The sequence below is a fragment of the Drosophila tropicalis genome, unplaced genomic scaffold, assembly GCF_018151085.1.
Source record: "Drosophila tropicalis isolate 14030-0801.00 unplaced genomic scaffold, ASM1815108v1 contig_694, whole genome shotgun sequence".
NCBI classification, from domain to species: domain Eukaryota; kingdom Metazoa; phylum Arthropoda; class Insecta; order Diptera; family Drosophilidae; genus Drosophila; species Drosophila tropicalis.
The window spans coordinates 1296429-1323050 of record NW_027173176.1 but is presented as its reverse complement, the minus strand read 5'-3'; the positions used below and the strand labels follow the sequence as shown (position 1 = coordinate 1323050).

General features: G+C 37.3%; 6 protein-coding genes across 6 annotated transcripts; 1 reads left to right on the top strand and 5 right to left on the bottom strand.

Moving 5' to 3' along the window:
- Positions 1–2487: 2487 nt before the first annotated feature.
- On the bottom strand, positions 2488–4116 carry Cpr67B (Cuticular protein 67B). Its single transcript, XM_068292589.1, has 2 exons — positions 3978–4116; positions 2488–3324 (listed from the first exon to the last, which is right to left on the bottom strand). The coding sequence occupies exons 1-2, from the start codon at positions 4008–4010 to the stop codon at positions 2572–2574; spliced, it is 786 nt and encodes a 261-aa protein (XP_068148690.1). The 5' UTR covers positions 4011–4116; the 3' UTR covers positions 2488–2571.
- A 3312-nt stretch (positions 4117–7428) lies between these two features.
- LOC137579427 (uncharacterized) lies at positions 7429–8101 on the top strand. The gene is made up of 2 exons (XM_068293200.1): positions 7429–7946; positions 8007–8101. Exons 1-2 carry the CDS (start codon positions 7499–7501, stop codon positions 8099–8101), a joined length of 543 nt encoding a protein of 180 aa, XP_068149301.1. The 5' UTR covers positions 7429–7498.
- Positions 8102–9559: 1458 nt separating this feature from the next.
- On the bottom strand, positions 9560–11994 carry LOC137579141 (uncharacterized). The gene is given in 4 exon segments (XM_068292840.1): positions 9560–9708; positions 9780–10516; positions 10518–10682; positions 11974–11994. Coding segments are annotated over 3 exon segments (1050 nt in total). The 5' UTR covers position 10682; positions 11974–11994.
- Positions 11995–13771: 1777 nt separating this feature from the next.
- LOC137579139 (uncharacterized) lies at positions 13772–26604 on the bottom strand. Its single transcript, XM_068292839.1, is given in 5 exon segments — positions 13772–14214; positions 14278–14313; positions 14316–14941; positions 19050–19114; positions 26188–26604. Coding segments are annotated over 5 exon segments (1587 nt in total).
- Positions 15343–15915, bottom strand: LOC137579115 (uncharacterized; the record flags this gene model as incomplete). Its single annotated transcript, XM_068292811.1, has 1 exon — positions 15343–15915. A coding segment is annotated over one exon (573 nt), but the record flags the coding sequence as incomplete, so codon positions are not given.
- LOC137579114 (uncharacterized) lies at positions 16801–18627 on the bottom strand (the record flags this gene model as incomplete). Its single annotated transcript, XM_068292810.1, has 1 exon — positions 16801–18627. A coding segment is annotated over one exon (1827 nt), but the record flags the coding sequence as incomplete, so codon positions are not given.
- Positions 26605–26622: the final 18 nt, after the last annotated feature.

Genomic DNA, 26622 nt, shown 5'->3' with positions numbered 1-26622 from the left:
ATAAAATTCTAAATTCCAAAAGAAAAACAAACAAAAAAAAAACCCTCCCAAAAAACAAAAATGTATACAAGGAAAATTTAATTTTTGCTAGCACCCAAAAAGTAAGCTACAATGGCACCCAAAAAGTATGCTACATTAAATCTCACATAACGACCGAGAATTTCCAGAACGAAAGCTAACGACAAGAAATTCAGGTGCAAAACAAACCGATCTGAATGCTAGTTTGTAAACATGGGCGTGGGCATTAGGAAATTTTTAAGGGGGGCAAAACGACCAGCTCTTCTCCTATGCCTTGTCCTTGTTTGTAACTGGTTGTAAATTAAGTTAAACAAATAGAATGCACATCAACATTAAGAAGGAGAAAAACATCATAACGAAAATCATCACACTAACTATACATACAACCACACACACACACACACACACCCACACACACCCACATACAATTAAATATTATAAAAAAACGAAAATTAATTAAAATTAAGTTAAATGCAAAAAGCAATAAGCAAGAAAAGCAAACAAAACAAAAAGAAAAAGAAAAAGAAGGAAACTGATAATAGGGAAACGTTTCCCTCTGATAAGAAGGCGTTTGAAAATTTGTAAATGTAAAGCAACAATAAAATTACAAATATACATCAGACGATGTAGAAGAAGAATAACTAAGATTATACAAAAACATACAAAAAAAAAAAAAAAAAAACACACATTTTTTTATATATATATGTATATGTATGTAACAATAAAATGACAAAACATATATCGATTGTTTGTGGCTAAGATTTATTTAGATTTTGAAGTTTAAATAAATATTTTCAGATGCGAATGGTAGGCTATATACACCCAGCGACAAAAAAAAGCCGCACAAGGCCGTTTGGCAAATTGGTGCGTTCTTTGCTCAGAGATTCATCTAAATTTCAATGCATTGATTAATTTAAAATTTTTTTGGATTAATCAATCAATTCCACATACATTTTTAAAAATTTAATTTTTATACGTCTTTTATCCAATGAAAAAAAACAATTTTTCTGAAATCACACAAATTAATTGATTTTTCACTAAGTTGGTCCTCTTAAGTAAAAAAAATTATTAAGTAAAAAAAAAAAGAATTTTCAACAAAAACAAAATTTTTTCATATTAATTAAACTATTTGCTGTTAATATAAATTATAATATAGTCCAAAATATTTCGTTCTGAATTTTTAAATTAAATTATAAAGTTATCAATATTTGGTAGTGCCACCTTGGCCTTTATAACACATTTGACCCTATTCGGCATGGACTCGTACAAAGTCTCCAGATACTCCGCCGTTATATCCTCGAACCACACTTTTTCAATCGTTTTCATTAATTCCTGTAATGATTTTGGCTTTTCCTTTCGTATTTTGGCACTCATAAGGGCCCAGACATTTTCAATAGGATTGAGGTCAGGACTGTTCCCTGGCCAATCTAAGGACTCAATACCAAGTTCTGACTTCAAAATTGATATCTGTGGTTAGCGGATAGTTAAAGTTTATTAAAAAATGATCGGAATGACTAATTCTTGAAAATCCACTTACAGAGCGCGCCCGATGACAAGGTGCAGAATCGTCCTGGAATATGGGCTCTTTTTCTCTTTCAGTAATCGACTCAATGCTAGGCACAAGTCCACTGAGAATGATTTCTTTGTACTTCTCTGCATTCACCATCCCTTGAAGCATAATAAGTGATTCTGTTTTGTATTTGGAAATGCATCCCCATATCATAACATAAGGCGAATGCTTAACAGTGGCAACACAGCAGTTTTCCGAATATCGCTCTCCGTTTCTGCGCCGAACTTTCAAGCAGCCATCGGGTCCAATAAGATTAAATTAGGACTCATCAGAAAATATGATCCGTGACCATTCAAATTGACCCCAATTTTGCTTATTTTTCGCCCAGTTTAAGCGAGCTGTCTTCATTTTCTGGTTGAGAAGAGGTTTTTTGGCTGGTGTCCTTGCTATCAAACCCATCTCCTTGAGCCGACGTTGAATAGTCCGAGCCGAAATTTCTTTCGTAAATCGTTGCTGCACTTCAGATGCAATTTCGACGGCATTTTTGAAGCGATTCTGGAGGCTCGTTCTCATAATAACGCGATTCTCCCGTTCATTTGTGCACTTTTTCTGCCTGATCCTTTCGTCCTCCCCAATTCCTCCGTCTCACGATATTTTTTCAAAAAGCGTCGAACTGAACTTTCATTAAAATTAGTTTTATTAGCTATTTCACGATTCGACACGTTTTGCTGAGCCAAAGCAATAATTTTGGCCTTTTCAGTGAGGGTCATCTGTTTTCCTTTAACCATAATGTTTAATGTTCACCAAATTGAATCTCCGCAAAATGAAATTTTATCAACCGACAAGTCGAAAATTTAGCAAAAAGTGAAGAAAACAATCGAGGGGATTCCCCAAAATAAAAAGTTAAGCGACTAGAATACAATTTGGGGAAACCCCGAGCTAGAGAAGGCAAAAGTTGCAATAACCTTAAAGTGCGGCTTTTTTTTGTCGCTGGGTGTATGGTAGAAGTATGTACAAGAATCTGTATTTTGTGTACTCAGACTCTATTCCTCTTGGTTATTGATGGCCCTGAGACGCTCCAATTCGGCGCGCTCCTCCTTGTTGCGCAACAATGGAACATTATAGTCAAAGGCATAGAAGAAGCCCTTGGGCTCACCAGTCTCCTCGGGTCCGGGGACATAGGGTTGCTCCTCATGAACGTATTCGCGAGTCTCGGCCTCACTTGGCTGATAGGCACCCTCGCCTGTCTGATATTCGGCAGCATAGGGATCAGGATTGTGACCAGCAGCGGCAGCCAATTCACCCCACAATTTAAAATGTTCCTCCTCGGCCTTGAGGACAGCAGGAGTTTTGGTGGCTGGCGATTTCAAATGGGCCGGACGATTGTCCTCGACATGGAAACCAGTTTTATCAGCATAATAGGTGGCCACAAAATCACGACCATGTGGCTGAACATATTTATAAGAGCCGGTCACCTTGCCCGTCTCATCACGTTTCTCGTTCTTGCCCTGGTTCCAGTCTCTATAGCCATAGGCGAATTGTCCCAAACCATCTTGACCATGATACTGATGGGCATCATAATGCTCCTCGACATAATCCTCGGGATGCTCTATCACACGGCCCATGTAGACAAATTCACCACGCTCATTGCGTGCCTCGGGCAGGGGATTCTCTCCAGTCTTGGGTGCATATTCAATGTCGTTGATGCCACGCAATTGGGCACTTTGCAGAAATTGTTGTGCTTCCTCCGGAGTGATGTTGATTTTGAAAATATTTTCAGCTGAGCATAGAGATGCCTAATAATGAAAAGAAACACAATGGAAATATTCTTTGGGTCAATTAAAGTTGCTAGACACGTGTAGTAGGAGTTCTATATATACATAAATCCTTTATAAAGGATCAAATTAAAAGTCGATGAACTAATTACTATTTGAAAAAAGTTGAAAACAAAATTACACTATTTAACATTTAGTTAATATAGTTTTAGTAGTTTCTTATCTAAGAAATAAGTTTCCGACAAGTTATTAATGTTTTCCCTTTTATTTGGACCTTAAATTTAGTTTGAACCCAGACGAATTCTCTCTTCTTGCTAATGTATGAACTAAGCTTTAACATTTGATGACAAAAACAAAAATGAAATATAATCGAAGGAAACGATGATGTCATTGTGTGTATTCTGTATTTTGATTCGTAGCCATTTTGTAGATATTTTGCACATGTAACTATTAAATATTTGCTATTATAGCAAAACAAATATTATTAACAAATATCAAAGAAAAAAAAAGAATACAAAAAAACGAAGCACAAATGACAACACACAATGTGACATTTTGTTACATTCAACCCGGATTTCAATTGAATGGGTTACCAATTGAATAGATGATCGTAAATTTCAGACTGATTATGCAAATTGTCTATCTAATATATAGATCTCTGCGTTTTTTCGTACCAGCATTAGAGCGGCCAATATAAAGCACTTCATTTTAAACTTGATATCACTAGTTGTATATATGTAGATATATATGCGTGTAGTTATCCAATATTGGTTTTCGGTTTTGTATTTTTTGTTTTTTACTGTTCTGTTGCTAAAGCTCGACTAATAACTAAATAACTAAATGTTGCTGCCTTTTATACTAACTTTTTTTGTTGCTTGCTGCCAGCTTCCCAGTTTCAGCTTCAGCTTCTGCTTCTGTTGTTGTTTTTTTGCGTTTTGCATAAAATTAAAAAAAAAAAAAAACATTTTTTTTCGCCTGCCTTTTGAATGAAGATGTGCGACGTAGCAGCAGCATCTTAGCATCGGCACCAGCATCATCTCTGTCCGGTTTCTTACTCAGCGGCAGCCAACAATTTGAAGTTCATTATCAACATCACTCAAATTCACACTTCTCCCAGAGAGTTCTCGTCGTCTCATAGGTCGAGGGGGCTGATGCTATGAAAACATCATTAATTGTATGTATGGGCCCAATGCTCAATTAGTTATTTAATAATAATAATTGTTATTTCCCATACTCTGCCGATAGAGAACCTATTTCAAACATTCAACTCCGATTCCAACCACACATACGATGCGATACGATTCGATTCGCTCCCTTGGACATCCCCATCCCCTTCATTAGAGTGGAGACGCAGCTAAGTGGCAATTTTGTGAGCTCATTTGGTTGTCAGTTACGAGTGTCTTGAAGATGATTTTTTTCCCCCCCACAATCTTTTCTGTTGTTGTTGTTGCTGCTGTACATAGATAGTACTTACGTATTGTATAATATTTACTATAGGGTAGTAAAATGGGGTTTATTCGTCCACATTCGAAAGTGTTCGAATCTGTTTGTTATATTTAGATATAGATTTTGAATTCTGTTTTATCCTCCACACTTACGAGAGCCTCGAGGTACTTTCCCGACATTGATCACTTGGGAAACTAGGACTAAGGACCTCGAAAAGTTAATAGCCAACAAATATTTCTTAGTTTTCCCATTTCAATTCGTTTCAAACAGAAATTAAATTTAAATGTTTCATTTCTGATTATTCCTAACTTAAACAGAGCACGTGAAATAAGCAAAGGGCATACCTCAAGTCGATAGAATTTCTGTCATTCTTTTTCGCTTTTAATGTGGCTATTTATTTATTTTTTCTATTAAACAATTTGAGCATTTTTTTTTATTTTTTACTCATAATTAATGCAAAATTTACAGCTTTGGCTTTTTGGTTTCAGTTTCCTGTAGACGGATACCAACTATAACTAACTACTTTAAACGGAAGTTTATTCATGTTTTGACATGCGGCAAGCAATTGCTTGACGTTTATGAATAATTATAATTCGAGATATAAAAAGAATTGGTAATCAAATCTCTCAATGTGCTATCAAATGTCTAAGTAAAGTTCACAACATTTTCACTTCACAATTCAGGAAGAATTAGCATGAAGAAGTGAATTGATTTTGATGGGTGAATTGACTGGTGGTAGGTGGTGGGTGGAGGGCAGGCATGGAGATTGGTGAGTCTTTGGAACTTGAAAAGGGCAAGACCGACATTAAGCCATTAATGTGTCAGTATCAGAAAATAAAGGAAACTGCGCAATTAATCAACATAAAGAAATTACAAAATAATTTACTATATTTATATAATAAATAAGTTGCACGTTTTTTTTTATTTCTATTTGTTTTTAATACCAATTGCAATCTATTTTTGGTTATTCGTGAAGATCATTATAATCTCCTACCAAAAATGCTGACGTTGCTAGGCAGCATTCAAAAAGGTTGCCGTAGACAAAAACGAGCCAAAAATCGTTCAATGAATTTCATTAGTTTTTGTGTTTTGCTCGAAAACAAGAAAAGAACCTTCTCTACAACATAGTTGTAGTTGATGATTCATCAACTGGTTGACTAACTTGTTGTTGCTAAAAATGATAATTGTTGTTGTTTATTTTTCATAAATCTTATTGGCTACATACTTAAATTTAAATTGTTTATATTTACTTTTTGAATTTCCTTTGAAAACAATCAAGCGAAGAAACAAAAAAAAAAAAAAAACCAAACATACATATATATATATTTGATATTTAAGTAGAAAAACAGATGAATTTGTATTTGATTCTTCTGGAATGTTTGTCGTAAGTCTGTATCTTGTTGGTGATGATGATGATGATGCAAATGTCTAAATAAAAACGCAGACCTAATTTCCAAATCAGGTTTTCTGGATTGAGGCCTGGTACATATACTTACTAATAATTTTCGTTTCTTTATATTTATATATAATATATGTATATATAACTGCTTTAATAAAAAGTATTTTGCGTTTTTTGTTTCTTTTCTTCTTATCGTTAATTCATTTCGTTGACATGATAAATGATAAATGCAAACACAGAATGTTGCAGGGGTTAACTTATTGCAATATAATGTCAAGTATTTATATATTATATATATTTTAACGATCATATTTTAAGTTCCTGGATAATAATCTTGCAACTTTCTCTTCTTTTTCCACAGAGTCACTTTTTTGAACAGTTTTATTGAAAATCTTTTTGAAAACGAAGACATCACAAGGTAAGTACAACTGAAAGACTTGTGAAATTGAAGGTTTAATATGATATATTTATAAAGATTTATATTCTTAACTGCCATTTAGATGGACTTGCCACACCAAAATTTATTTCTTTATCTTTCATTCTCTCCCTTTGAATCAGAAATCAAATATGACCAAGTTGGCATCATTGATAATAAAATGAGAAAGTAACTCAGCTTATGATATATTTTGATAAAAGTTCACTGGCTTTAATAACATAGCCTTAGTAATCCAAATCGCAATCCTTTGTAAATCTGTTTTTCTTCCTTTCGACTTTATTTATGTACATTTCACTTAAATAGAGTGACAGATAAGAGAATATCGAGTTGATTATCTCAATCTTTTTTTACAATTGAATTTTTATTGGTATTTTCCTTCGACCATCCTCACTCTAATTATTTTTCTCTCATTCCCTGTGAATATCTCTCATATATAGAATATAACACTTTCACTCACCTTGTTAATATTGGCGGAAATTTAAGTATAACAGAAAGAAAGAAGGAAAAAAAAAACCTAAATTTAACAAACGAATGCAAATAAATAACTCAAACAAGGTAAGAGACTCATTTGTTGTGACCAAAAGCGCAATGAGAGAAGCTTGGAGCTTGGAGCACGTCTTGAAAGAAAAAAAAATGTGGAAAAAAGTTGGCCAAGTGCCAAGAGCGAGTAAACAAGTGCCAAACAAAGGCAAATACAAATATGTAAAAAGAAATACTCAATTACATTCAGAGCAGGGAAAAAAAGCAGGGGAAAAAAAGGCAGCACTTTGTGGGCATAAGTTCGTTGGCCAAAGTCGGGCTAAAATTAGTGCATTAACAGACGACTGCCAAGACGGATCTATCCATCTCTCTCGACTTCTTTCTTTCTCCATTTCTTGTTATCTCAAATCTAAGTTAAGAAAAAAAAAAAAAAAATGCAGTTCATTTTCCAACTCGTACAAATGCTGCTTGGCTTCAGTTTAATGCAAGCAGCAATTTTGCCACTCACCCTCAACAAAGACAATGAAGCAACAAAAAACTTGCCCTTGGATTTGGATAAAGTGAATTGGAATTTGGAATTGAAACCGAATGGAAGCCTAATCCTGAAACGTAAACCCAATCAGAATGGTAGTAATTTGGAGAATCTTCTACTGCTACGCGGTGTACTACAAGCCCTTAAATTGCCATCAATTGACGGAGCAGTGGACTATAAAGATATCGAGGCAACGAAACAGAATATGAAAATGTATGGCGAGGGTGTGGAACACAAGTTTCCACCACTAGTGGAGAATATTATTCAACGTATACAAACCTATTTCTCGATTTATCGTTATACGGATACAAGTCGGCCCATACGCAAAGATGAAATAATCCTCCAGCCTCTAGCTCAACCACAGGCACAGGAGATTCCCGAAGAAGTGATTACAACCACTGCCATCACAACCGACACCAGCACCACCACCACGACGGTTAAGGCTGACGATGTCACCCTTGATCACAAGGATGCTTACATTACAGTGGGTGAGAGTGGTGAATAATTTGTAGAGCAGGAAAAAAAGGAGAAGAATCTGATGATTGCCAATTTTAGACCTAAGTCAATAAAAACCGTAATGCCCACGGTCGTTGTGATGTGCCACCAATCCTCAACTCAACTCTTTTACTTATGGCTGCGCACGTTCCCACTGTGGTGTGTGCGTGTGTGTCTATTCCTATTTAGTATTCATTGTTGTGCACTTGAGTACTTACGATTTATGTTTTTGTTTTCCTTTTTTTTTTTTTTTGTTGTAATATGTGCAATATTTTTATGCTGTGGGATTTCATTTCGGTTAATTCGTTCATAAGAGGGGGAATTCAAAGCGATTTGGCAATGATAGAGGTCAAATTGGTTAACATAACGCCTATCTAAAAACAAATTTTGTATATGCAAAATTCAAAGTGGGGCATTGTAATCAATCAAGTTGATGAATTTGTCTTTACATTCAGGTCAACAAATTCCAATGGAAAGCCATAGAGAACTTTATGCTATGCTGAAAGTTCTCCAGTGACTAAATAAAGAAATCAGGGCCGTCTGCTGAAATTCTTTGAAATTTTTTCAGCTGTCGTCATTTCACTATTGTAGCTTATTGTCGTTTCCCATGTTTCTGCAAATTATTTTCGTTGTTGCCTTTTTTCTATGTCCTTACAAGTTTGTTGTCTAAGTCATTTTCTTCACTGGCAATTTTACCAAGTTTGTTGCCTTAGTCTCTTCTTGCAAGTTCGGCGCTTAAGTCTTTTATTTCTAACAATTTTTCCAAGTTCGTTGCCTAAGTCTTTTGATGCATGGTTGTTGCAAGTTTGCCGCCTAAGTCTTTCCTTTTATTTTCTTTTCGAGATGTTTTTTGTTTTTTGCCCAACTTCTTAGTTTTTCCATTATAAACAATAAAAAGTCTTTCGTTCTCTTACATTTTACATTCACTTTTTTTTGTTGTTTTTATTTGTTCTGTTTTATGTATGTTTTTTTTTCAATGTTATGGTTAATGAATATAATGATGATGAACGAACTTTTATTTATATAGTTTGTTTAGTCGTGATTATGATGAATTATGAATGAATGTGTGTGTTTTTTGTTGGTTGGTTGGATGGTTGATTGATTGGTTGATCTTGCCTTTGTTGCTGTTAATGTTGATGTTTGGAAAATGTGAAATATGTGTTGACGATTGTTGTTGGTTCTGGTGTGTGTTGGCTGGTTGATTGGTTGGTTAGTATAAAACTAAAATTGTATAGGTGTACAAAAAAAAAAAAATTATAATAATAATATTAATAGTAGATAAAAATGATAAGGAAAACCCCTCGGCCTGATTGCTACAGGCACGCAAAAGCGTTGAAGAACCAAAGCTGCCCAATATGATAGAGTATTTGAGAGAGGTAAGAATGATGTTGGGTTGGGGAGGGATGAGGGATTGCTCGCGGATGCTGATGAGATGATGATAATATTGATGTTGTTGTAATGGCTCTGCTTAAACTGCTCCAGCAATAGCTGGAATGGCTGGAATAATCTCAGCGGGCTGGGATTGTGGCTGAGCTGCGGCCTGCTGCTGCTGCTCGGGTTGAATAGCAGTCTCGGCTGGCAGATTCTTGATCAAAGGTTGTTCGGGCAGAATTTTAACTAAAATTAAATTTGAACAAAAATTAATTTATAGATATTCATTTACCCTAAAAGAGGGAATCATTTCTTACTCTCTTCCTTGGGCTGCTCCTTGGCCAGTTCAGCGGGCTGAAGATCTTGTTTAATGGCATTGCCCTCCAATAGACGACCAGCGAATTCGGATTTCTGCTCATTGGCCTCTAAAATAATGGCAGCGGGCTGTTGCTGCTGCTGCTGGATCAATGGCTGCTTCTCCTCCAATGGCTGCTCCTTTAACAAAGGTTGAGCGAGTGGCAATTCTGGTTCCAATTCCGTTTTCAATGGGGCTGCTTGTGGCTCTGCCTCGGCTTGAATGCTGCGCGCACGGATGGCCGGAATGGGAAACGAGTACACTGGAGTATGGACGACATCGACCACAGTTGGGGCGTGATAGACCTGGGGCAGACCATAGAAATGACGTGCCTCCGTGGCCGTCAGCAAGGGCTGAGTATTAGCCGGGGTCTCGATCAATTCGATTTTCTCAGTCTTAAGTTTTTGTTCATCTGGTTTCTTGGAGCCACCGCTTGATGGGAAGAAGCCAGGGAAGAAACCGGCACCAGTTGATGCTGCTGCAGCTGCTGCCTCACCAAATTGACCACTTACAATCTCCACACCCTGCTGTGCCGTCTGTTGGATCTGGTTGATGTTCTCAGGGAAATTCTCAATTTGTTTGGTCTCCTGTTGAATCGGTTGAATTACACTGGCACGACCCGAGCCAACAGCATCGACAACAGGGACAACAGAGGCAGCCGTTCCAGCTGGTACATACACAATGGTCTCCTCATGATGGGGGGGCCGAGACACGAGCCAGTGGCGATAGACCATGGACATAACGTAAGGCTGGCTCCAAATGTACTTGAGCCTGTGGCGTCACAATCACAATATGCTGGGCAGTTGATTCAATCGGATGGCTATTAGCCACTGCCGCAAGGCAGAACAACGCTAGGATGAACATTCTGCAATCAAGATGATAGAAAGGTGAAAGAGGTAGCAAGAGGGGTCCTGGAGGTGGGGTGGACACTTATCAGAACTGGTATAGCCACTCGGCGGTTATTTTTAGTTTCTTGTATTACAAACTAACCAAGCAAAGTCCATTCTAAATTTAACGTTATTAAATCCCATGTATGGCTCTCAGTGTGCGTGTGTGTGTGTGTATATTTGTAATTGCATGTTGCCAATGGCCACGACAGGATGCTAGGTACTTGAATTGACTATTAACCGGTTTGCTATTTGATTGGCCTGGCCACTTCTAGTGTACATACAAAGTCAATGTCTCCTTCTTGTTCTTCTATCCATCCATCCATAGGCAAAGTTAAAGCTTGAAATCTATACTTGGCCTATACATACATAGATACCTAATACCTTAAACCACTTGGCCATAATCAACAAGAATTTCTTTTCCAACGTCAGCTAGTTTTTTGCTTAAGTCTTTCGTTTGACAGAATTTGTAAACGGGTACAAGAAAGAATTAACTAATCTAGCCAATCTACCTTGGGGTAAAGTCTGAGACTCTAGATATCTGCATATATAGATATAGATAGCTTAATAAATAGGAACGAATTTCGGATATTGCAATTGCTGATAAATATATTTTAAAATAATGATTAAAGATTAAATCTAAAATATGCAAATGGCGGTATACAAAAATCTTTTATATTTTTGCAATTAAACTTGTTTATAAAAAATATAATTTAAATAAAAAAAAAACCCCATTAACTAGAATTTTGTAAAGATCTTGAGCCTAATGTCGTTAAGCAAATGTAGTATGTTATTTAATTTTGGCTTAGCTTAAATCTATTGTCTAATGTTTTGAATATTATTTTTGCAATTTTGAATGCAATGTCGTTTATCGTTTATAGATAAATAAATTTTAATTTATTACGCACAAGAAGATATTACAAATTCAAGTATGAAAGGAATTGACTATGACTTATACGATCCTAGGTGCAATATCTATATCCTAAATGTTATCAGAGCTTTAAAGATACCAACAAAACTGAGGAGAATATAATTTTAATACTTTTCTTTGATTTTTTTTAAGTTATGTCACAATATATATTGCTTTCTAGACCATTCTTTTGCCTTTCACGTCAACAATCTTATATTTTAAATTGCAAACTCATTATTCAATGACCTGACTATACTTTGAGACACTATTTTTAACAATTAATTTATAAAGTAAGCCTACATTAGTTAAAAACTTTCTTAGGTAACCTCAAACGAGATCATAAAAATATAAAAACTTACCTTTTTGTTTGTTGTCAGTCTTCTGTGTGTGTGTGTGTGTTTTATTTTTAGTGCTTCTTTGTTCTAGGCACGTCGGCGTTTAATTGACACTTTCCAAAAAGTAATGAATCTCTTTTCTTGGCTTGATTTTTGAACTAGGCTAAGAAGCTGCTACTTTTTTTATGGCCACAAAATGTGTGTGTTGTGTGTGTGTTTTGGGGAGAAATCTCAAAAAAAAAGAGTCACAAAAACAAAGTGTCGACGACGTCTTTGATGAGGGTTGGCACAATTGGTTTAGTTGGTTGGTTTTCAGTCTTCAGTGTTAACACGGCGACCACTTCAAGGAAACTGGTGGCCATGGCTACATGGCCATGGCCTTTTATAATGTGCCAACTGTGCGAGTGCTTGCAAACTGACCTAGGCCACAGAACAGAACAAAGAACCAGAAATGGGAAAAAGCTGAAAAACAAGACGATCTGACTCGGTGCGGCAGCTTCCCGCAGGAAAATGTCGACATCAAGCTCGAGTCGGTTCAAGCTGAAGAAGTGGAAAAAAAAATGCTGAAAACAACAAAAATAGATAGCCAAAAGGAAGAAACAAGCAACCAGAATAGAATAGTCGACTGGTAGAGGGTTCTTCAGGTATCAGGTTCCCCGCTTTGCGCTTCTGTCTCGTTTTTGCAATCTGTTTCTATCCCTCTCTGGTTTACTTATATTCAGTTGGGCAGATGGCAGATGGTCAACGTAGATGTTGGACTTCTTGGAGAATGTTAAACCAGCCGCGTAATAGAAGTCAAGCATGGCCATGGCCACTGCATTGAAGCCGCATTGACAGCCCAAGACCAAGACCAAGGCACAAACTCAAGCCCAAGACCAAGTTTAGGGGGGAACTGGTTCAGGTGCAAATTGAATGCCTTCTTCCCCACTTATCATCGTCCCACCGATTCGTTCCCTTCAACGTGATCCTCCTCCTGCTGCACCACTCTGTCTTTGTAGATAATTTATTTTCATGCTCCATGCCTTGGCGGAAAAGATTAATCAAGATTTGCACATGCTTGCGTTTTATTCTCCGATCAGTTCTCCACTTCTTTCCCTTTCTCTATCTAGACTCCTGTCTCACCTCTTCTCTTCTTGTCGTTGTAGATGAAAATTTATTTTTGTTATAAAATATAATCACTTCCCGCAGCAATTAAATACATGTCTCTGCCTTAGACTTAAACTCGGACGTCTCTCTTTCGCTCTCTCTCTCTTTCTCTCTGTTTCTGATATCAGCGCCTCAAGTCAGGCAATGAAAATTGATAAAAAGAGATGAAAAAGAGTTCATTGGACTTTTACGATGTGAGAGAAGTTTATTGCGTTTTGTGAGTGTGTGTTGTAGCGAAATGAAACCCCATAAAAGTTTTTCCTACAAGTTTCAATCTTAATAGTCATCATATATATATATTATATAGAAAAATCTAATTGAACATTTAGTCATTAAATGACAAGATAAAGTACCAGAAGAGCAATCAAAATCTCTTTACTTCGTGTATCTATGTCTTTTGGACTTCAATCTAAATTGTCACAGAAGAGCAAAAAATTCTAGAATTCTGAAAATGATCACTTATTTACAAGAATAGATAGAAGCAAGACTTATTTCGATCGCCTTCATTTCTCTTCAATTTCATTTGGGTAGTCAAAAGTAGCTTGTTTGTTTGGTTTTTTTTTTATTATTGGCAATTGGTAAGTTGGCACACACACAAAAAATATATATCTCTAATCATTTAGTGTATAGAATAGAATTGTCATTGGAAATTCGTCTGAAAAATCCTTTTTAGGACTTATTCGTAATGCAAACGCCGCTTGGGGGCCATGCGTATGAAAGGTTTGGGTGGCGATTTGACCTTTGCTTGAGTTTGCCTAGCGGCATATTCCTCGGCAATGGCTGTACGCCATTGATCGACCAAGGAGTCACCATTGCCAGAGATGCGTATGGGGACCAATGGGGTTTCGCGGGTCAATGGAAAGCGGGCCACTGCAGCAGCTATGGGTACATCATTGTAGTCGTAGTCGTCGCTAGCCTTTTCCGCCGCCGAGTTTGGCGTCTTGATGACCAATTGATTACGGGTGGGCAATGAGATGCTGAAAGCGGCGGCTTCCTCTGGTGAGACGCCAGCAATGGCTGTGGCCTTGGGTGAGGCAACTGCCAGACCATTGCGCCCAGAAAGGGCAACTGCATTGGGTTTAGATGAGGCCACACCGCCCTCACCGGCAATGGAGAGACCTGAGTAATAGTGAATGACAATGAGTTGAGGCTTCTTATGGTTGATTTTCCACTATGACTTACCCACTGGCTTGGCTTCGGCCACGGCTGCATCTTTTTGGGTGCCATTATGGCCACACTGTCATTGACATCCTCATAGGGATCTTCTTGATTGGGTGGCAGAAACTCATCCGGTGACAATTGTTGTTCGGTTACCTCTTCCAGCTTTTGTTCATCTATTTTCTGATCTGCTGGATTAATGCCCGATGCCTCGAGTCCAAAATTCGAGGGCTGCTTTTGTGGTATGGGAAACAGTTCCGGCTGCAGGAGCACACTGAAATCCTTAATCTGTCCCGTTTGTTGTTGCAGGGCCAAACTTTGTGCTGCCTGTCCCAGTTCGAGCAAACTGCTGGCATAGATTTTATTATCCTCTTCGCTAAAGGAGCCCTTCCTTTTGGCCATCTCCTGAATGGCAACAAGACGGGCGGCTGCCAATTGTATGCGATTAAAGTCACTGGCACTGGCCGAAATGGATGATGAAGCACTGGAGGAACTGGCATCTGCAACGGACGATATGCCAGCTGCTGATATGGTAATGGTGTCATCTGCGTCCCGATCTCTGGGCACAGCTCTCACTTGCGGTTGGAGTATATAGGTGGCCAGGCTGCCATCTCTTTGGGGATGCAATTGTAGCAATTGCCCTCTAAGGCCACCATAGTAGTTCAATGGGCTTGCTACCGATCTGTGTCTAAGTTAAGATTTATATATATATAAACGTTATAGATGGTGTAGAGAGAGAGAGTGTGTGTCTGTGTGTGTGTGTGTGTGTAGGTGTGTGTACTCGTGCTTGTGCGAATAAGATAGAGAGTTTGTGTAATGGGTGAAAGCTAAGCTAAGAGCAACAATATCTACAAAATGGATTAGCTGGCTAAAAGCAAATTAAAATCAGATAATTTATACAAATTACTTAAACATTTATTTACACTAAAATGTATATTCAGGCCTCTACTTAACATAGGAACACACACATATATATATGTATATAAATATCTACAGATTGTATAGGACTTAGTTATATATATGTATATTTTTGATATACTTATGCCCTTGAGGAAGCTGCCTCGTTTTTATATTTAGCCTTTGTGTTTACTAATTAAACAAATCCAATTCCAAATCGGCAGTGGCATGTGCTTTACCCCCCACCCCTGCTATGGCCACAGATTCGGGATTAAAATACACATTGGTGGGCACGCCCTTCTTTAGCAATGCCTTGGAAATGGGCGTCGAGATGGCTGTGCCTCCATTGCCGACCACAGCCTTGGAATGCGGTTCTAATATCAAAGCAGCCTGCTTATGTCCTTGTATGGCCTTGGCTTGCAGTGGTTGATAAGGCAGAAAATAATTGCCAAATGGTATTTGTGGTATATTCCCACCATTGGTGCTTGTTCTGCCGGTGGCCTCCACTTTTAATGCCGCTGCCATTGCCGCCTGCTTCTTAATGGCATTCAATTTCAATGGCGATGAATTCTTCTTTTTATTTTGGATTTTTCTCAACTGCTGGCTATTAGTGGTAGATGATATCACATGTTTGCCAGGTATGGCTATTATTTCCTCTATCACATAATCCGTGTTAATTTGGCTAATGGCCGATTTAAGGTTCTCATCTGATTTTAAATCGCCCAATTGATGCTGCTGCTCTTTGTTGGTTGGTGTCTTGGCTTGTTGTAATTTAGCCAATGTTTCAATCTCATCGTCAAATTTTTCGGTGGTTGTCTTGGCTGTGGTGGCCGTCGTGGTGGATGTTGTACTCGCTAACGGTGAGTTGGTGCTTGTCTCTGCTGTAAAACGCATGTAGAAATGCATGTAGAAAACGATGTAAAATTACGTAAGCTGTGTAGAAATGGCGTTTTAACGGATTTTCAAATATTATGAAAATCAAATAAAACAAAAAACAAATAAAATTTCAACCTTGTGGCAGGAATATTATGGGTTGAAGTTGCAACGCCTGTAACTGGGTCTGTGGCTGCGGCTGGGCTTGCAGTTGCAGTTGATAGGCTCCGTATGGCTGTAGATTGGCAATGAGCTGCTCCAATGATCCAGTAGTGGCTGGTGGCCAAGACTCCAAGCTGGCAGTACGCCAATAAGCACTATTTTCATTATAGTTGTTGTTAGTTGTAGGATAGTTTTCGGAAGGTGGAGGATAATAATGGGAATAAGAGTTTGGGGGGGGAAAAGCTGTTAGTTTTGTGAAAATTTCGTTTGCAGTTTTATGTATATACAGCATATTAGTTGAGTGTGTGTATGTGTGTGTGTGTGTGTGTGTGTTAGAGACAGCAAAGGGATTACGTTTCGGTTAAGGTTTAGTATGACTTTCTATATATACATATTTAATACACCAAATGGAATGGAAAGCCAGCCAAATGACAAAACAATCACAAAAATACCATTAAAAAAATATATATAAGTATAAAAATTTATTTAAATGTTTCTAAATAAGAAACAAATTACGAAAACTAAATATACATACACATATAGGCTAAAACGACATTTTTTTTTGTATTTTGTTTTGTTTTTTTTTTTTAAATAATCAAAAATAGTTAATAAACATTAAGCCTCAGACTCAAATTCCGCCTCCTCATCGTACTCGCTCGCTTCTGTGCCCGTCGGTGGAGCATAATAAACAGTTGGCCCAGTGGCCACTACCTTGCCTTCGCGTGGAAAACTCTTGGCTTCCAAATTGGTACGCTGCAATGCATCCTTGAGATCCACCTCGGGTGGTATGGATATCACTTTGGCTCCGGGGCCAGCAATGGTTAGACTACGTGGATGAGTTAAGGCATAGCCACCGGGACCGACAATAGCTGTGCCGCCACTGCCAGCAGTGGCCACGCCTCCCGGTCCAGCAATGGCAATGCCTCCCTTGCGTACCTTTAGCCTTTGAATGATGATGCCACCTTCACGTAGAGCCTGCTTCTGGGTAGACTGATGGGCTGTGGCCACTTGGCCCACTGTTTGCATCAGATGATGAGCCTTATGGGCAAAGAGATGCTTCTCCGCCGATGTACTGCTATCCTGTTCCGCTGCTGTATTCTCTACGGTATCCAGATCATCATTAAAACCATCGCTATCTCCATCGCCGGCTCCTTCTTTCTCGTCATCCCATTTATAGTCCTGTGAGTCACTTAAACTTGCCTGCATCAGATGCTGCGGCTGTTGCTGGTTTAGCGTAGAGCCAACAACGACTGTTGGTGTGGAGCCAGCAGCAACAGCTGGGGCCAGTGGTGATCCTTGGAAGGGCATCTTAAAGATATTTGTAAAAGCATTTTTTATAGCCATAGATGTGTGATTCTGCATTTCGGCCAGATTAACGCTGGGCACTCGGAAGGGATTCAAACGATTACGATTGGGCAACAAACCACCCGATGGAGGCAACGTTGACAGGATATGAACTGGGGCCGAGGTGACCTTGTTGTTAACCAATGGCTGTACTTCTTTGGCACTTGCTTTAGTGGGCTTCGCAGTGGAACTGCTGACACGTTTGCGATTGGCATTCAAACTATTTGCCTCTGGCTGTTGTCGTGGTAAATGAATGGATTGCGGTTTGTGTACAGGTTTCTCACGTGAATCCAGCCGAGATTCTTTCGAATTTATCAATGTGGGGTGTCTTGTGGTTGTTGTTGTCGTAGTCGTTGTTGAGTTGCCTCTCTTGGGTGTTCCATCCTCATTTAAAGCCAATTCACGTGGCAAGAAAAACAGATGATATTTGGGCGTAGATTTGCCCTGTTTTGCCCGACTACGATCATTAAGCATCGACTTGGCCTTGCCATAGAAACTATCCACATCGCCAATGATCTTATAGCCCTTAATGCGATACTCCTGCGGTGCCTGCTCCTTCAAATATTGCTCTTTATTCAGTTTATAAAGATGAACTGGTATAACAAAATGGGCTGGCAATTGTTGAGCTTCTTCAGCTGATACGGGTTTCGGTACAATCACACGATTCGGACGAAAATAAAGCTGGGACGAAGAGGAAGCTGGCATTGGAGATGGCGCTGCAGATGGTTTCTCTTTGTGCTCCGTGGTAACATTTGGTAGACGCGTTTTCGAGGGCACATTATAATTAATTCCCCCCACATTTCTAGTCAACTTCACAGCCCTTATTGAGGGTTCCAGCAGAGTTTGACCATTACCACCGGTAAAATGATGCTGCTGATTGTGAAATGGTGTATAAGCGGGCTTGGGAAATAAGTACTGACTGGAATCAAGTATGGGCGGCAGTTTTGGCTGCTCTGGCTGCTTCTTCACATAGCCAAATGCCTCGTTCACTTTGGCTATTTGCTCCAAAATGCGTTTCGCCTCATCCGTTTTCTCTGATGTCGGAGGCGCCACATTTGGATCAAACTCTTCCGGAAATTTGACCAGTCTTTGCTTTTGTATTCTGTAATTTAAAGTTTAGGATTTTGTTTTTGTTTTGCTCTCTTTGTTTTTGTTTTTCGATTGTTTTTGGCTACTAAAACTAAATGCAGAAATATGGGTCAAATGGATGGGTTTCATTTATTATGTGTTTTTCTCTTTTTTTGTTTGGTTTTTCGTGGGTTAGCAAATTGGGAGAATGAATTAATAAAAATCTTAGTCACACACTTAATCTGAGTTTAGAGTTCAAGATTTTTGTTTTGGTTTTTTATTTTAGTCACAATTCTAATTAATAGGAGTGAGTGAGAGTGAGACAGGTAGCAGGCGGCAACAAATTTCTACTAAGCAAAAAGGTAATGACACATTCACACGGCAAGGCAAGGCAAGGCAAGGGGTTAATAATCTTCTTGAATTGAGTTTGGAAAATAGAGAAATCAACTTACTCTACATTTGCAGCATTTGAATGAGGATGACCCACTGCCAAAGTGGCCAATAAAAGTGTTGAGAACTAAAATGAAAAGTTACAAAAGAAAAAAGACATATGAAAATAAAAATAATCTTAAAAATAAATGAAAAGGGAGATGGGCTAAATAAGCTAATTGGAAGAATACTTTTTGTTACTTAATTGTACACAGTTTCCTTTCCCTTGTTGGATCAATCTAATCCAATTTATGCATGCGATGAGAGGGAGAAATATATTTACCATGTATGGCATTTTCATTAATTAACACATTCTTAAATTCTAATAAGTAAAGTCTTTTTGAACAAGTTATTGGCCATTTAAAGCAAACGCGAATATAATTAAGTTTAATTCCTTAAAGAGAACATAGTGAAATTGGTTTTATATATGCATAGAGACATAGGTAAGATGGTAAGATTCTCTGATTCTTAAATACTCATGACGTTAAAGACAAAAAATGCGGTCAAGTGTCTTGCGAAAGTCTCTGCCTCGCCCCCTCTCTTTAGCTCTTGCTCAGCTGTCTAAAGGCATTTGCATAATTTCTTTAAACTTGAGCCAAAAAAATTAAAATAAAATAAAAAGAACAAGTGAGCAAAAAGTGAGAGCCAAGCCCAGTTTAAAGTACAACTTTTCTCTTGGTTTTTCACTTGGAAGTACTTACAAAATATAAAGGGGGCCGATTTGGGTGTGGGGGGATTATCGGTATTAACCAGAAAGAATATCGTGAAACTCTCTGCTCAGTGTAAATATTTAAGTTCTTTATGATCTTTCTCTGTCTCTGTCTCTCTTTCTCTCATTCGTGGTCTTTCTTTCTGTCCCTGTCTCTGTCTCTGTTTGAGCATTTGGCAAAAATCAATATTGACGCAATCTGGCCGGGCGGTCGACCGACCCGTTAACTTGACTTGGCCCAAGCAAAACGCCCATCTATCAAGCTAAAAAGAAATGTCACTAAGCCGTAGCCGTAGCCGTAGCCGCAGCCGCAGCCGCAGCTGAAACTGAAGTTGTAGCTCGTGTGAGCTTGTATCTTGGCAAGTCATTGACCTGTTACGTTTTCTCAGATCAGAGCAGAAAGACACCAAAGGTAACTTGAAACAAGCCATCATTATCAGAGTTCTGCTAGAAAGCTAAAAGGGAATACCGATTCAATTTCGATTCATTTTTGATTTGCAAGCTGGATTGCATTCTATGTAAATGTTTAGCTTTTAGGTGTAGTTCTGAATGGCTTTCTTTTATTTATTATATTATACGGTTTTCTTTTTATTGACCATAAAGTTGGCAGAGACTTGTCGTTGTTGTCATTATCTTGGTTTTTTTTTTTTTTTTTTTTGGGTGTGTTTATTTATCCAAAAATAAACTGGGTTAATAACTCGAAATGCAAAGTTTATGCAGCATTTTTTTTATATATGTATATAGCCCCGAGAAGTACCATCTCAAGTGTCTGTGTGTCTGTCTGATTGGTTGTTTTAAGATTGAAGATAAAGTTAAATGATCATTTCGTTATACTATATATGCAGATGAGGAGCCATCCGCCGTTTATCGGTACAAATCAATTCCAGAGTTAAGATTAATGAGCCAATAGTCAAAATCTGTGGGCAGCAACAGCAACAGCTCAAATGACCGACCAGAATAGAATTTATGCTCTGGGGTTGGTGTAACCCACAGAACCTTAACGTCATACAAAAAAAAAAAAAAAAAAAAAACACTATCGATTTATTGATTTATGTTCTGAACAAAATGGAAAAACTTTCTGTTCTTTATATCATGTTCGTATGTATTGAATGATTCTATGGCCCACGCCTAGATTTCCAGATGCTTGAAGAATATTAATTTTATGATCTACCGGCATCATAATTAAATTGTCTTTTTATTTTTTTTTTTTTTTTTATGGTATTTTCCTTGTAAATATATGCTTGAATTTTAATTATTGTCCATGTCCCAAATTGAGTTATTAAATTTTTTTTTTTCTTTTAATTTCTTTAAGACTTTTGATGCCCTGATGAATAATTGAATGAATGGCGGAACAATAATGATTCATTTTCACTTTTCATATAAAGGAGTGTAGGAGCCTATAAAATAGTATCACGTATCATAAATAATAAAGAATCACACACACACACTCCCGCGAAATATCAATTTACTCAAAAGAACAGAGAGGAAATGATTAATTTTGTATCCTAAAATAAAATTCATATAATTTGTTGTAAGGGGCAGATCATTTATTTTTTAGGCAAAGGAAAATTCTTAGGTAATTTTTCATAATTTTCTAATCTGCCAAAAAGTCTGCCACATTTTATAAGTTTCCCCTATTGAAATCATATTAGACCAATGGAATCTGAAACAAAGCCCTTAAGTTGACAGATTTTTCTATTGATGCTGATATATTTAGTATTCAAATATTTTAACTTTATGGTGACAAAAAAAAAGGGGAGAACTAGAAGCTATTAAAGTCTAGATGTCAGCTTATTTTACTCCATTTATCAGCAAAGAAAACTTCAAAGAATGTAAATAAAAATCCGGGCTAAATACAAATTAGTGTCATTTTCCAAACAAATTGACCTTTTCGAATAATTTAAATAATTCCCACATCAAATAACCGAAATTCTTACAATCTAAATAAAAACACCAAGACCATTTAGATAAAAGTTACTGTAACTATTCAAAGAAAACAGAAAAAAAAAAAAAAAAATAAACAACCTTTCTCTCTGGCCAAAATCAATTTTCTTTCTCTCTTTCTGTGGCTTTCAAATTGATTTTTAATGAGCTAGTCAAAGTCATAGATTTGCATATATGCCACAAATTCGAATTTCAATTAGGCTAGAATAGAATTTAACACAAAAAAAAAAAAAATTGTCGCTTAGTGAAAGTTTCAAATTTCAAGTGAGGGGGAGAGAGAGAGATAGGACGATACAAAAGACTTAAGACACGAACTTCTTGGGGTCAGTTAATGAGTTCAACGGCAGCAACAAAAAAAAAAAAAAAAAGACCAAAATAATGAATGTATTAATAAAGGAATAATTAACCAAAGAAAATTAATAATATCAACTTAAAAAAAAATTAATTTTTTATCTCAACTTACAACAAAGAAGCGCATTTTTATTTGTTTGCCTGTCGCTTTTCTTTTTGTTTTTGTTTTATTTTGTCCTGTAGTTGTCCTTGAACTGCAAAAATGAATAAATAAGATTCTCTCAGTTATCACCGTGCAATATCAGCAGCAACAACAACACACTTAAAAAAAAAAAACATCCAATCCTTTTAAGATTTCAATTTACGATTGTTCTTGCTGTCTCCTTTTTGTTTAGCTTGTTATTTGTTGTTTTCTCTGTTCTCTGAACACGCACAGCACAATTTCAAAAGACACACACACACACACACAGCACATGAAAAAATGGTCACAATTTATATATGTGGGATGGGGGGAAACGCACCTCCAATCTAGAACCAAGCCAGTTAACAGCTGAAGATCAACTGATTCGTGCCCGGGCCCAATGTGTCCGTTTTATAACATTTTCCATTAGCCATGCAAAACAGAAGTTCAAAAGAAATGCCCAAGAGACTAAGAAATATACAGAGAGAGAGACAGATGGAAACAGAGACAGAGAGAGAGAGAGAGAGAAAGAGAGTGGCTAAAGTCAAGAGAATTTGATATGCCATGACACGTACGAATACGAGTGCTAGTGCGAGTGCGAGTACCTTGTAGCGCCTTGGCCTAAAGCTTATCAATGGGCGGGCATCTTTTCTCAATTTCTTATTGAAATTCATGTTGCTCCGTTTTTTTTTTTTTTTTTCGTTTTCGGTTTTGTGTGACTGATGGAAATCATTTATCTCCCACTTCTTTGCTGCCTTTTTTTTTTTGTCGCTTTTGTTTTAACTGAAAACTGAAAACTTGTTAGGTCGCTGACAGAGCTACTGAACATCTCTTTGGTTTTTTTTTTTTGACTCCTCCGTTTGGACATTGATTAATTGGTCAATTATTGGCTTGATTGAGTGTTTCATTGCTTTAGGTGGAGGTGGAGATGAAGAGTTGCCCAGCCGATTAGCAATTTGGTGTGAAGAAACTGTCCAATTGTGTCTCATTGTGTGCCTTCGTGCGTGTGTCTATTTGTGTGGGACGCATGACACGCATGACATGTCATGTAACATGACATAAGCCTATCAGAAAACATAAAGGCTTAAGTGAAATAGTGGAAAAAAAAAAAACGAAATTTGTCAAACAAGATTTGCGAACTGAACTTGTTAGAAAGTTTGCCAATTCATTAAATTTCACATAATTGGATCAAGTTCGTGTTCTAGGTCTTTTGTTTCGCCTGCGACTACAAAAAAATTATAAACAAAAGGCATAGTTACACTATACATTAATAAAGTTAATTTGAATTTGAATTTATTTATTCTTATTGCTATTATTATTATAAAATTAATTCAGTTTATTTTATTTTCGAACATTTTTGAATTTCTATACAAATTGATTGGCCTTTTATTTGATTAACACTGTAGGCGTCACAGTGTAATCGCTTAATGCCTGAGCCAACCCGAGGAAGATAAAAGTTCGTGTCCTGAGTCTTTTGTTTTTCTTTCGTATATAAATCGATTTCCATTTGCAATTGACAGAGCCATCATAAGTCTTCATTAACTGCCCCCAAGTGGCAAGCAACTTGAAAGCGAATACGCACAGGTTTATTTATGATAATTTGAATGCTGCCTGCAGCTAAGCCGATACATATTTCCTCGATTAACCCTAAAAAACAAAAAAAAACAAAGGAATTATTTCATGTGCATACTACCCACTTACACAGCACTTACGACCTTTTGTGGCACACGTAGAAATCAATAAAAAAAAAAAACCATACAAAAAAAAAAAAAAAAAAAAGGCAATAGCAACAACAAATTGCCATAAGATTTATAGGTTCGACTCTGTGTACGAATACAAAATTAGCGGGTAAAACTCTGCGCACACACACAACAAACAACACACAATTGGAATGCAGCCATCAAAAGGCGATAAATCGAACGGGGTGAGAGCAAAAACCACAGCTGGAACCATCGATATCAGAGCTGCCTTTGCTCTGGGCTCTTTGCATGAAGAAGAACAGAGAGACCTTGAGTCCTATTTTTAAATGCAGTCAAAACGGGACTACTGCACAAAACTGGGTAGAAGGAGGAGGAGCTCCATCGTCATCGTCATCGTCATCATCATGATAATGATAATGATGATGATGATGTCGTTGCCTAGGCCTAGGCCAATTAAGTTTGACCTTCACCAACGGGAACAGAATACAAAATATGTACACGATTCGGGAGACGGCAAGGCAAAGGAGAAGGCAAATTCTTTAGCCAACAACCAAACCGTTGTTTATTCTATGAACTAGTGAGTGAGTGAATGAATGTGCCGCAACACCTGAGAGATCACATCTCCCTTAATATATGACTACTGCTTATTGTTGTTGCTGTTGTGCGATTATGCTAACCCAATTATAGCTGGCAAACACTTTATTCCCACATAGCAGCCACACATTTCCCCATTGAATTGATATATTTACATATATCTCATCATCATCATGCTGAGAACGTGACCAAATACAAAATAATGCAAAACTATGTACAATTCTCTACCATTAGACTTTGGCCCTAAAGTAAGTCACATTCTAACCAGGTCACTTTAGTTTTTATTATTATTAATTTCGTCTTACTTGTTTTAAGAGCATTAAATTTGAAAGAAAGTTGTGCGTAGGAACTTGTTTTATAATAGCTCTTAAAACGAACATTTCGTTTAGCAGAAGAAAAAAAAAAACAATTTTAAAAAGTATGTTTTAATGGCCCACAAAGTGTTGACAAAAAATTCTCTCAGTGAAACTTTATTATGGTTTTTTTTTTTTTTTGCTTTGTTTCACAATTTTCGTTTAATGTTTTTTGCCAAATATGATTATTATTTATAAGCATAAGGTTTTTGCCTTTGTTTTTGTTTTACTATATTTATTTTCTGTAAATTTAAATATTTTTGTTTTTGGGTATTTGTGCCTTTTAGTTGTGATTTTTTATTTAGGCCACGATGCGAGACGGCCCCAAGGCTTTTCGTTCAATTGAAAAAATTGTTTGGCAAGTGCTCGCACGCGTTTAACATTCGAAATGTTAATTTTTTCTTCATTTTTTGTTTCCTTTTTGTTTAGCTTTTTGTCGGGATGCACCTTGCCCATAATAAATGTAAAGCATTTTGTCAACAAATACCTAATTGTTTATGATCGGCAAATCAATTAGGCATTATCAAATGTTTATGCTTGAAGCCTGCAGCAGCACGTGGCCAAAACAAATTTATATGGAAAACGTTCAAATTTTATGCGTGGGGTGGGGTAATTATTGGCTAACAATGAATTTTTAGTTCATAAATATCCTTAAGACTTATGTGATCCTATTAGAGCTTTATTTGTTTAGAGTATCTTTTTCTTTTAGCTTACATTTTACAGAAGAATGGCAGATGACAGATAGAAGCTGCTTCAAATTGAAATTGACTAATAAATTTTTATTATCAATTCACCAAATGATATTTTATTATGATGTTATATAACTTTTATTAGGCATCCCAATTGGTATTCCAATTTGAAGTATTTTTCTTTAATTTTTTTGTCAGCTATTGATAGAATGAGATTTTATTCTCATTTTATGGATGGTTTTACATTATGCAGTTTATTTAAGTCACATCGATGACTTGCAGGTTTATGGTTTTCCCCTCCCCAAGCTATCGAGTTTTTGGTGTCTTCCGATTGATCTAACGGACTAAAAAACGATTTATCTACTCGCGTTCCGTTCTCAGGTCACGTACACGGGTCTACATGACAGTTGCGACAGTCTGATTGCTTAGCTGCCAACTAATATAAATTGTTTCATTAAAACCAAAGTACAAAAGATAATTTAAATTATTTCATTTATTTTTATTTGCGAAAGAATCTTCGATGCAAATGACCAAAATTTGTGGCGGAACTCAAGTCATTCGATTGGATTTCCGTTAGTTGTGATGGCTGTTCCGTTGCCTTGGCCAAATTACCACCCATGACAACAAATCCAATGCCAGCTCCGGCTTTATAGCTAAGCTCATGATAACCAGCTGCATCATAATAGGAATATTTACCCACAATATGTCCAGCCTGATCGGTATGCTGTGAGTGAGCCATTTGATGGGTAGAGAAATCAAAATTTGGACCCGTTTGCCTTGCATGTGGCAATTGCTCCTGATGAGGTTGTTGGTGTTGGTAGGGAATCTGGATTGTGTTGGGATGTCTGCGCATATCACTCCAAGATTGCTGAACAAATTGTTGAGGACTATAGCCACGGACAACAGCAGTGGCAGCAGCAGAAGCAGGTGATGAAGGAAGTGACGTCAGATATTGTTGATCCTGATAATCGTAATTGGGCGATAGGGCATGTCCGCCCAATGCTTCTTTATCTGTATTATAGGCATATTTATGGCCATTGAATTCCATATAGACCTGGGCTCCATGCGCGAAGCCACAGCAGATGGCCAACAAGAGTAACACGTGACAGATGTTCATCTTTAACTGAATCAAAGT

Excerpts from the sequence above, each read along its gene's own strand:
- LOC137579427 (XM_068293200.1), top strand. The coding sequence starts at position 7,499 with ATGCAGTTCATTTTCCAACTCGTACAAATGCTGCTTGGCTTCAGTTTA. Across the intron at positions 7,947-8,006 it reads TGAAATAATCCTCCAGCCTC|CCGACACCAGCACCACCACC; the intron begins TAGCTCAACCAC and ends CTGCCATCACAA.
- Cpr67B (XM_068292589.1), bottom strand. The coding sequence starts at position 4,010 with ATGAAGTGCTTTATATTGGCCGCTCTAATGCTG. Across the intron at positions 3,325-3,977 it reads TATTGGCCGCTCTAATGCTG|GCATCTCTATGCTCAGCTGA; the intron begins GTACGAAAAAAC and ends TTTCATTATTAG.